This window comes from Anguilla rostrata, chromosome 2, assembly GCF_018555375.3.
Source record: "Anguilla rostrata isolate EN2019 chromosome 2, ASM1855537v3, whole genome shotgun sequence".
NCBI classification, from domain to species: domain Eukaryota; kingdom Metazoa; phylum Chordata; class Actinopteri; order Anguilliformes; family Anguillidae; genus Anguilla; species Anguilla rostrata.
In genome coordinates this window covers 25,664,341-25,676,466 of record NC_057934.1, presented here as the reverse complement: position 1 = coordinate 25,676,466, position 12,126 = coordinate 25,664,341, and the positions used below count along the sequence as shown (strand labels likewise).

The following is a 12,126-nucleotide window of genomic DNA, read 5'->3' as shown; positions in this document are numbered from 1 at the left end:
AAGTTTAAGGAGGTTTACAAATAAGCCAGACTATTTCCCACCCTAAAAAAAATAAAAATAATATAATATTTTTAAACAAAAATATTTCTTGCTTACTCTATTATTATATGCCGAACATGATTCTAGAAAGTCTGTTTAGCTTTGTAAATTTGGCTGGTAAAATTATGAATTAAAAAGCAATAATACATTAAAGAGGTCCTGATAACTATAGTTGGGCTGCATTTTGAGCAAGACATTTTCACTTAATTTACATCTTCTGCACCTATTTTGTATCATCATTTTGACCCATCATATTGGCCTGCCTGTTCATTTTAAGCTATTATGGACAGATACAATACTTTGGCTTCCTTACTCACTTTCTGTCTGCCTTGCCTTTTAGACAGTGACAGATAACTAGGCATTGGTATGTGTTGTGTGTGTGTGTATGCATGTGTGTGTGTGTGTGTGCATGTGCGCATGTGTGTGTGCATGTGTACATGTGTATGGATTTTTGTTTTGGGTCTGTGCAAACTATGCTCTGTGAATGCTAAACAGTGCAGTGGAAATTTCAATTTTTTGTATTAAATCCATCAACACAAAGTTATTGTGGGTGGTGCTATCTGTTCTCTGCATCTTTTAAGTAAATTGTAATTTTGCCATTTTTGCTGTCCACTTCAGAAAGATTAACTTTAGTATTTGATTTTTCTTTGTGATCCTGGTGCCACATTCACAAGAATCTTCAGAGTGTGTATTTTAGAAATTTGTTAGAGTATGCTGAGGCCATAGACTAAAAAAAGTTTTAAAGGAATAGTTTGGAATAAAAGAAAGACTATTCATTCATTTTCTTACCTCAGTAGATGTATTTTGCCCCAACAGTAACAACTGTCTGCAGGGCATTTTTAACGATTTGATTAATCTATCCGAACACAGGGTCCTGTTTTTTATCCTTCACAAGGTCTCATTTTTTAAATGAATGGAAATCAGGGGGCAAGGAATATAATGCTAAAGCTAGGCTTGATATTAAAACTCATTTGTATGTTTTAAATCTGTTGGTGTGATGATTGGGATCAATCTTTCAGTTCCTTAAGTAGCACAGATGGCACACTCTTTAAAGGACCCCAAAAATGAAACACTCAGATTACACAGAGCTGTCATCATAGAGATAGATAAAGATAAGAGGTAAGACATGACTAACATTCATTTTTAGAGTGAGCTATTCCATTCAAACAAAGCATATTTACATAGTTTTTTAAATGGCATGACTGGTTGGGCAGGCCTTTCGTTAAAAATATATTGTTTGCCATTAGATACTTTTGATATAAAACATGGTATTCATTGTGTTTAAGCTGCCTTTGTTCATAAAGGCATACGTTTGGTTAAACCTTTATAGAACAGTATTTCGCTGAAAGATGATGGGTGCAGAGACTGTTGTTTGTCTGATATCCCAATCGAAATGCTGGAGTGACTTTTAAACACCCAGGAAATGGCTCACAGAAGGCCTGTGCTGTGTGAATATAGAATTGGAGTAACTGTTGCATAAACAAAATGCATCAAATAAACTCTAAAGAATCCTTATTGTTATGTATTATTAGACTACTTATTGTATTATTCAAGACTGATTCTAGCTTAATTGGTAGTATATTCTCGCCACACTCAAGGAACTGCATTGTATCCCACAAGCAATGCAGACATGGGGAAGGCTGAATTCTTGTCCTAATATATCCCGTCTGAGCTTTCATAGTTTTGTTGTTATGGTGGAGCCATAACTCCTGCTTGGCTGACATTTGCATGTTTTGTATTCAAGCAGTACGTGCTGATAGAGGCCAGAGAACAGTTGCTCTCACTCCCCAACATTACTGCTGACCTGTGAACCTAGTTTCACTCTCTTTGCCTTCTCTTTACTATCATTCAACAGGCAGGTGTGCACTCTGAGTCCATGTAAGTTTTGGAAGTTACTCTCATAATGAATGTTGAAACAGTGGCGTTGTGTTACATTTCAAATATGAGGTTTCCAAAACCCATGCGCAAGCTTGGAGTTGGGCCGATCAGAATCTCCTCTCTTGTGACAAGACTGCGGGGCCCTTACTGTTTGCCAGGGATCTTTGTTGATGTTTGTTGATCCAGTCACACATCATTTATTTCTCCTTTTATCAGTTTGAAGATAATGTATGAATAATGGTGAAATAACCCATTTGTATCTATAAGCCAGTGTTTGTTTTAGCTGATTAAAAATCTTTGTTTGTTCACTTCTGGTTTGATTGCAGCTAAAATAAACAAGCGGTGTTTTATCTGATCGTTCAGTCCACCTCACGCTGCGTGAGCTCTGCCTGCCTTATTTTTATGTACGTAAACGTATTTATCTATGTATGATTTGAGTGGTGATTTTAGGTGCTACGTGCTTGACCCTTCTGTCCACAAAGGTCAGATCCAGAGGACCGGTGATGTCGCGCCCTCTCAGCTAGGACTTCCCAAAAATAAATCTTTCTGTTTCAGAGGTTCAGTTCAAACAAATAAAGTGAAGGCTGACGTCTGAAATGGAGCCCTTCTCAGGAGCAGTTGTCCTTTCACCCACTGCCTAGTGATCTGTGCTGGCAACAAAAAGATAGAAGTGTATTTAAAGAATAGACTGTGAATTAATGGCAACCACAGCAGCATAGAATTGGCTAATCGGTTTTTAAGAAAAAACATGGAGCCCTGGTGCCTTGTCCTAAAATGGTGAATAATAACCATGGTCGTGGGGGTCTTGCGGGCGTTGGTGGCGGCCCTGGTTTTGGTTGCAGACTTGGGGAGTGTGCAGTTTGAATGACTCAGTGACTTCAGTTTAATGCTCATATGTACTCCCAGCACCATAACAGCGCTAAACAGTCCCTCTAACGACCCTGGGCACGGCTTAGACACTTGTTCTCGCTCTTGTGGTCAAGTGGCTTTACTGCTTCTCTACACCAGTCTGTTCCTGATAACTGCTTGTCAAATAAATACACCCATAAACCATCCATTTTATTAACCCTCTGTTTGTACACTGATGTGCTGTTTCATCTGAGTGCTCATTCTCGGGCAAGCAGAAGAATTATGGCAGGAGCTCTTCCCACAAAGCCACAGCAGTGAGAGAGGTGAAATGCGAATGCAAGACAGCCAACATGACGCTCACATTTCATTACAGTGAGAATCACATCTTTTTTGATGTTGGTTAATACACTGTTTGGGATTGACATTCCTAACCTTAACACAACTGTCCTTGATAGTGCTTTAGGAATAATTAAAATCACTATCATAATCATTATACATTATATATTATTATTATATCTATATTGTAGCTGATAAAACGATTATTTCAAAGATAGTGGGAAATTGTGCTAGATTTGTTTCATTTATAAATATATTGTAGTTATTTTGACTTAACTGATACATTGCCAAGCTGGCCATGAAACAGTTAACATGATTTTGTGAATTTTCCCTTTTGGTCTTGTACACTGCAGCACCCCCTAATGTTTGATTCTATGAACTGCAGCTCCGGACCAGTCATGCCACTGTAGAAACAGAAATAATGTAATAGGCTGTGATCGCCTAGTGAGACTGTCTTCCACTGATTAATATTTCATATTCATGAATATTCAAAAATATAATTTCTCTCTGATCAGGAGAAACTACAATTCCTAAATTAATAGCATTTACAAGCAAATCTGACATGTACTTCATGGAACAAATCATTGCTATTTATAGTGATCCAATAAAAACAAATGAAAGGTACATATTGTTTTTACTTCAGTCTCTACCTTAAATAAAGTCAGAGTCTGTGTGTGTGTGGGTGTGTGTGTGTGTGTGTGTTTGTGTTCATGTGTACAGGTGAGGGGCTCCATTATAGTAAATTGGCTCCTTGTGGTGTGGTCTAGCACATGCAGTGATTCACAGCTTTGGAATCAAATGTAATCCATCTGTTAAACCAACCACACACCCATGATCTGTCTGTGCTGTAAAAGCTCCCATTTTGTTTCATGTATGAACACAAAGGCAATCCTCTCATGTTTCTTTTAGTCTCAATGGGGCTGATTATTTCCAAAAGCACATTTATACACTAACAGATTGCAACAAACAGTGCAGCAAATGCATAGATAAAATTTACACAGATTGTTTTATTAAGAACAAAACAGAAAAACTGCTACTTTCATCGCAATTGCATGGTGTCAAAAACAACAAATGCACAATTCAGGACCATGATTATGTTAAAACACCTTAATGCATGCAGTAACGGATTACACAAGGGCAGTTTCCTGCTGTGGCATTTTAAGGTATGTGCTTCTGCTCAGAACTGTTGTACACCATTTACGCAACTCCCTTTGTATTGATTTGCTTTTAAACAAGTCAAGTGCAAACAGTTACACACCTTGAGAAGCTGTGTCTTGCCACTCGGTGACAGTCACATACTGTAGCTCTGAAGATTAATCCCTCTTCAAATGGCATCTGGGTCTGCAGCTGTCTTCAATCCATACATCCAATCAGAGTCATGAAACATGTGGAAGCAACGTACCGGCGTCTACAGAAATCACCATTGTGTTTTAATAGTTATGCTTTTAAAAATGCTCGTATGCAACTTTAAATTTTACAGTCATAATTATCCATTTATTTTTGTGTTTCTTTAGTGTACCCAATCAAAAATAATTTCATTTTTAAGGTGGGAGATAGAGGAAGAGTCTTGCGTAGCGGGAGGACCCTGTGCTGCTTTACACATGTCGGGATGGACTGATTGATCTGCGTATTGTCGTCAGAGCTCATATCCTGCTGCTCGGTGCCCTGGCACACAGCCATGTCGCCGGGCTGCACAGCGAAAGGGCTTTGCACACACTGACCCGAACACAGGATGTAGAGCCGCATCCTGTACCTCACTGGCCAGCACAGAGAAAGCTCTTCATTAGCAAGCGCGCATCAGGTGCTGCTTGCTCGGGTCGCCTTTCAGAAATGGGGACCCGCTCGGTGAATGAGCGCCCGACGGCGTTGGCTTGTGGGGCAGCGGGAACAGTGTCTGGGCAGGCAGCGTGATCTGCAGCGCCCGCACAGTGGGCTGGGGACGCCACCGGTTAGTAGCGCCGTCTACTAATTAATGAAAACAAAGCCTATTACAAGAAGTGGCCATGGCTTCAGGGTTGGAGTGCAATCTCTCCCAAGATGCAGTCAATTAAAGCCACTCTGCTGGGAGGGTGAATTACGGTCAAATGAACCATAATTGTGTCCGTCGGTTTGAGACAAGAGTCACTGCCTGTGGTGACGAGCCAGGGACGGAGAGGGAGGGAGGAAGGGAGGGAGGGAGGGAGGGAGAGAGAGAACATCATTGTCAATTCAATACAGTAGAATAAAAGATAAAAAACAAAAATAATAATAATGGTAATAAAAAGAAGCAAGAAAAGAACACCAGTACATGCAGTATCAAACCAAACACAACATAATAAAAAATAAATATATATATGTATATATATATAAGAGAGAGAGAGAGAGAGAGACAACACTTGTAACACTTCCCCTTCTACCAGTTACCTTTTAACAGACTAAAATGCTGCCAGTGAAGCCAGAAATGAATATGCCTTTGAATAAAATTTCCCCCAAGAGGTCTATTGTAAACGTCACATTTACTTGAATGAAAGAGTGTATCATTGTAAGAACAGACATGCCATTATCTTCCTGATCATCATTGCCCAACTCCTGGGATCTGCATTATATTTTGTTGGGTATCTTCCAGTGATCTTTTCAGGAAATTGTCTTAAATTGTCAAATTGAATAAGTACAATGGTTCTATACTCTGCAGTTTCAGACAGTAATTTTGAGATGGTCTTTGAGTGGAATTTTAGAATGTGGCTGTTAAACAGTACAAGAAAAGTCAGTTCAACCACAGTAGGACACCCCTTTCTCTTGTGGTGCGCCTCGGTTTATACCAGTGCTGCACACTGCTATGTTTGTGATGTGGCTAACCTTTCGCATGATTTGCATGCTTCCATCTGTCTCCTCTGTGAGGCTCGTTAACACTTCAAAGCTAATTGTCTCAGTTTTGTCCCCGGCTGAGACTCTGCTGTTAACACACTGGAAGGAGAGAAGGCTCCGTGCTACCTCCCGTGACTACCACACCAATCTCTGTACTCCACTGGGCTGTGTGATTTTATGTGATAATTATCTCAGGTGAACTTTAGTTTTGAAGACATGTCAGCTATAAAGTTCACAGCATAATTTTGCATCGCTATCAACTAGTGTGTACAGTGAGTAAATACTATTACTCAAAGGAGGGGTAAGACGTTTTTACACGCTGTCTTTAAGCATTGTTACAGCAAAATGAAGGAATTTTAAGGTCACCCAAGTGTATAATGGAAGATATTCACACTGCGGAAACTAAGCTTTAATAATCATTCATGCACTCATGCTGTTATTTGAGTGATGGTGCTGTTAAATCAGATCACGTTTAATAAAAATCAAATCAGGCTGGCGCTACATGTTGTCCTGCCACTTTCTTTGCTTTACTGTTGTCGTACACATTTTTAAAAATAATCCTGTCATGTTCATGGTTATGGACAGTAAATAATATAAATAATTTTGCCTTGAAAAAAACAAGACCAGTGAGGCTGGACTGAAAACAGACATTCATTGGGCTCTGAGCGTCTGTTGCCACAATTTTCAAACACATTCATAAAGTCACCAGGTTTTATGGCCTGGAAGTCATTTTTATACATATAAATTAGCTAGTGTTTATTTTAAAAACACACACTTGGTCCCTGCAGACATCTTTATGAATGATCTGATTCAGAAGCATCTGTGTAATGACTGCACTCAGTTATTCACATCTTATTGTGGTATTAGGCTTGTTGACCCAGCAGATTAATTTAATTGCATTTATAATGCTGTTTACTGTATGCCTAAGTGGAATGAAACAGAAGCAATTGAAATAGAACATGAGTGTGCCTAAACTCAGATTCGACTCTTCACTTTAGAGACTGAAACACATGTATGCCTGTTTCTAATGCTTACTGAAGTTGTTAATAAAAGAAGAAACTCCAATGTACTTGAATTAAACAGAAATACATGACAGTTCTGTTTATGACTATAACTGAAAATATAATTCCTGCCTGAGTATATAGTTTAAAAGTTTTATGTTTTCCTCCCTGCAATGCCATTGAATAACAGCAATGCCATTTATCTTGTGGAAATGTTCAGTTCTAAATATGTTGCCTTTATATGTTTAATTGTAGCTGCTTTACTGTTGAATTCCTGAGGATCTGCACAATTAGTGTTCTGTAAACTAATGGTAACATTTATATGTTGCTAAGACCCAAAGGACCTGCTTTAATTGTGAGTTCACTCAGTATTGTGTATGGAAAATAATTTTAATGTGTTTAGAATCAAATTCTTTTGACAAGTAAATTTACAATAATTAATATTATATAATTAACTACCATGCCGCTGTACAGATTTCCCACAAGTGTATTTACTTAATCATGACCTTGCTTCCAGATATGCATTGCTCAGTGACCAGCACTGATCCAGCGACTGAACCTGAAACAAAGAAAATGAACTTGCACTAATAAGTATGACTAAATGTTCTTTCAAAGCAATGACGTGTGCAACTCCCTACTTCATTGGACACTGCTTTCTCATAGGGTACAAATGGATGACCTCGCTCCAAGTCAGTGTGGAGTGCCCCCAAAAGGTCACGAATGGTATTACAACTATGTGCCCTCTTTAGCACATTCTTAGAACTGTCGCTTTGCAGAATGTACCTATTAACTATATATATATATATATTCAATTTGTTTGCGGAATGAAGAATTCTCATTTTTAGACATTTGTGGATCAAATTTAATTTGCCAGAAAAATACTCACTTTTGAACAAACATTTGCGTATCTTCCCCAGAATTGGACAGGGTTAATATTTTAGAAATTAGACATGCTAATATGAACTTCAGCTCTTTGCTATTCATTCAAATGATTTACTGCCATCCTGTTGCCACGGATTACACATCAATACATAAACAGTGTAAAAGTCATGACCCTGGATGTTTAAAGCAGGGGTATATTTAGCTCCCTATCAGAGCTGTGTTTTCTGGCCTGCGAAAGATCATTCTTAGACTCCAACAGGGCCGTGTTTGTAACCGGCCTGCTAATGAAATTAAATATCACTTTGCCAGCGAGTGACACGTACGGGGGAGCATTGAAACCGCCCGCCCGACGCACACACGACTGCGTGCAGGTCCTGATTTAAAGCTGCCTCCTCACATCTGAAGAGCGAGAGACGCTCGCTCTCTGTCTGCGCCGACCGCACGCCCATCCGTCTCCCTTATTTATGTGTCTGACTCTCGCGTGAGAATAAAAAACCTAAAGAAAAGTGAAGGATCTCCTCAGATGGGTCATAATGGCATCCAATGTGTAATATTTGTATTTACTGCACAGGCACCGCTGGGAGAGACTCTGGCGTGGGGGGTGGGGGGGCGGGGGGGTGGGGGGGGGTGGAGAGCAAGGTCTCTGTGAATGTGAAACGCTTCAGTGCTTCAGGAATTTTAGAATGCCACATGGAGGTTCACTGATGATCTATATTCATCCCCATTTAATTTCGCAGCATAGCAGGCATAGACAAGCCTCATCCTGGAGAGTCTGACATGCCACAGTTTTTATGAAATTGACGTAAATGGACATGCGATCAGAGTGTCTTGTTAAGTTAATGTTGAGCTGATCAGGAAAATCAGTACAGACTGCTCAGTAGAATCAGGGATGCATTCTTTACATCATGAAATTTTTTACACACAAATTTTAATATGTGAAATGGCACAATGTGCTTTATTCTCTTGGCTGGTCTCAGCGTAGTTTGCTGCATTGCCCATGCCGGCATGGCTGGAATGCCAGCCCTGTCTCTTTAATCCATGGCTGTGCTGTGTGTAAAGACATGCAGAGTAGAAATAATCCCTCCAGTAGGAGTAGTGACAGATAGAATTCTTGGCTGGAACTGTTTATGTTTGACTGAGCGCGTGGGGTTCAGGTCTCTGTGGATGCTCTAATTAACCTCAGAAGAGCTGAGCTGCTCTCTGTAAATTCCTGCCTCCCAGTTCAATGGCCCTCTTCACCTGCGCTGCTATCATGAGCACACACACAAACACACCCAAGTGCACACACACACACACACACACACACAAGTGCGCGTACACACACACACACACACATGCACATGCAAACACACCCAAGTGCACACGAACACACGAAAGTGCTCACATGCACACACACACACACACACAAGCACACACACACACACCCAAGTGCACAAACACACACACACACAACCACACAAATGCACACACACACACACGCATGCGCGCACACACACACACACACACACACACACACACATCACACAAAACAACCCCAGACAGGATTTCCCACCCATGCTGGGATTACTGATAGGTGTGAGTGACAGCAGAGAAACTCCCACAGTCACCAAAATAAAAGAAAATAAGGCAGTGATCTCAACAGGGGAGTTAAGAAGAGAGAGTTGAGTATAAACCAACTCATCCAGAGGCCAGTAAACGTGTTAACATTCTCACCGCCACCACAGCAGCTTGGCAGCGTGAGAATGTTAGCTTCGAGCAGGGAGTTGACCGGGTCGCCAGAGCGGAGCGGACCCTCGAGCCCATTCCCGGCTGATGTGTGCACCGGACCCAGCGCAGAGCGGCCATTGTGTATCCCGCAGGACCTCCCCCCCCCCCCCCACCCCCCCCGCGAACGGGGCCCGGCAAACGCAGAGCAGGCCGTTCCGCCCGGCCCGTGTTTGCTTTGGGTTCCCGTCGGATTTGGCCCGCCGTCTATGTTTAGCTAGCATAATATCCTCCTCCTTCTGCCTTGTGATTCTTGGCATTATTGCCTCTGTGCTGCACAAAGAACTCCCTCTCCCCCTTACGCCCCGGGTCCAACATTCCTGATGCTGAGCTCTCCGTTCTCCAGCAGACGCCAGACAAGAGGACAGCTCGGACGACAACCAGAGCTCCAGCCTGGGCCGCTCCGTGCCCTCCGATGACGTTTCTGTGGCCTCGGACTACCAGGATGACGGCTCTCCTGAGCGTGAGTACAAGCATCATCGTGCATGCGCTCCGGTGCCTGTGTTTGTTTGCGCTCATGTCCAAAACTGGTACCACAGCAATAGCCTGCTATAATTTGCACACATTGCAAGAAGTGAAGGAGCTGGACTCCCACTCGGGTTTTAGCTGGTGCCATGGGAAATGCCAGGGCCCTCTTAGGCCCCTGAGGGCCCACACTGAGCTTGGCAACTCCCCAAGTGGTGTTACATGTATGTGAAGGTGATTAGTGCACCCCCCACTGGTGATCCGAAGTTGTGTCCTGAGTGCTGGAACTGTTCGGTGCCTAGTAGGGCCCGCAGGAAAAACTTATGAATGTGCAGGATTCAGAGTATTAGATCAAATCCAGATCTGATCAAACAGGTCGCTCCCTCAAGAGCAGTAAACAGGGGAAATACGACATTGGGGAGCCGATACAGAGGGTGAAAATAACTGTAGCGAACAAGGAAGAAAACAGCACTGATAAAGCATTATCCTTTTCCTGGCCACAGCACCACTGGGTCTGCCAGCTCATGAAATAAGCACAGCATTGAAAGGAGTAATGAAGTGGCTGGACCGAACAAGGCCAAAGAGCACAGAGCGCCATTTTATTTACTCCAGATTCACACCTTCCCCTACTGTAGACCATTTCTCGTAAACAGCAAGAGCAAAGAGCACTTCTGCTCACCATTAAATATTCATGGCAGTTTAGCAGCTGGCAAGCTCTGCCCTCCCTCCTCTTCTTTCTCCAACCCTCCTGCTGTCTCTCTTTTTTATCTTTCACTCTCTTTCCCCTCTCAATCTCTCGTTCTTTGATCATCTCTCTCTTGCACCCTCTGTCTTTCATCATGTCTCTCTCCCTCTATTCGATATTAGTTTGTAATGTTTTGATGTATGATTTTAACAAGCTTCCCTCTGTACCTCTGCGCCTCCTGGCCTCTCCAGTAACCTTCTGGAACAATTTTTTTTTTTTGCTGGGTTGCCCGCAAATGTAAATCAGTAATCAGTATGTATGGCACCCATCCACTAACTAAAACAGATTAAGCCCTGCTCGTAAAGTGCAGTGATCTATGGCTTCCAGAGCAACAGAGAAAATCTACACTTCTTGCTTTCCATTAAACATTAAACCAGCAATGAAACCAGACTCAAAGTGACAGACAGTTGGACAGCATTTCTACTGTAGCTGCATACTATATCCTTTTCACAGATTTTGCATGCATAGTTCTCTTATCCAGTCACGATTTCAAGTGAAGTCTGAAGTCTGGAAGTAGTCCTAGAACCCCTTTTAAAAAGGGGCTGTTTTTGGTAAAATATGGAACATTTAATTTTGCAATGTTTCACCAGAAACAAATCCATCTTTTGAATGTAGTACTTGAACTAAAAGCTTCAAAACAAGAAATGAAGAAAAGGAAGTTATTTGAAAATTGACCACATTTCACACATATCATTTGCAATTGCAACATTGCAACATCATTTAATTTATAGCGAAACAAATTTATCAGAAAACTCTTGAAAATGATTCCCAGACATCCCCCTCCACCACAAACACAGGTGGGCATGCACACGCACACACACGCACACACACACGCACACTTCTCCACCTGCTTGCCTCCCTGCTCCCGCCCATCCCGTCAGGTATTTTAGGTTAATTCCCGTATACACAGTCATCCGTTCACTCATCTCTGCCTCAGATATGCCCGTTTAATTTTTACCTCTCTGTCAGAGTTATGAATGTGCGAGAGCCATCGTCTGTCTTCCTGTTTGCCATCCACTAATTCACCTGTGTGAGTGATGGCTGTCGAGATGATGGCCACGTGGGCCAGGGGCAGGGGGGGAGGGGGGTAGGAGGGGCCAGAGCGGTTGTGGGTTTAGATGGGGGAGGGAACCCCAGAGGGGTGGGACAGGTGGTGTCGCCACAGAAAGGGGGGCTGTGAAGCGGAGAGGCCTGATCTGTGCGGTGTTGCGATGTAGAGCTCTCTCTAGTGGTGAGAAACAGTGAAGAGGCTTACGCTAAGAATCCTTTAGCTCTCTGTATGAAGATTCAGATTCAGTATCTGCCTTCTGTATGTCCATGTCT

General features: G+C 42.1%; 1 protein-coding gene and 1 long non-coding RNA gene across 4 annotated transcripts in view; one reads left to right on the top strand and one right to left on the bottom strand.

The window, feature by feature from the left end:
• The window catches only part of LOC135247671 (uncharacterized), a 51,753-nt gene extending 46,534 nt beyond the window's left edge, over positions 1-5,219 (bottom strand). The window contains exon 1 of the long non-coding RNA XR_010328265.1: positions 4,361-5,219. This is a non-coding gene — a long non-coding RNA (uncharacterized LOC135247671). The remainder of the gene's footprint in view (positions 1-4,360) is intronic.
• Positions 1-12,126, top strand: part of skap1 (src kinase associated phosphoprotein 1) — a 178,227-nt gene that overhangs the window by 31,723 nt on the left and 134,378 nt on the right. For 2 of the 3 annotated variants that reach the window (XM_064321407.1, XM_064321409.1), the window contains exon 4: positions 9,940-10,056. In XM_064321407.1, the coding sequence (XP_064177477.1) occupies positions 9,940-10,056 (117 nt within the window). The remainder of the gene's footprint in view (positions 1-9,939; positions 10,057-12,126) is intronic. The other variant, XM_064321408.1, reaches the window with a different exon arrangement.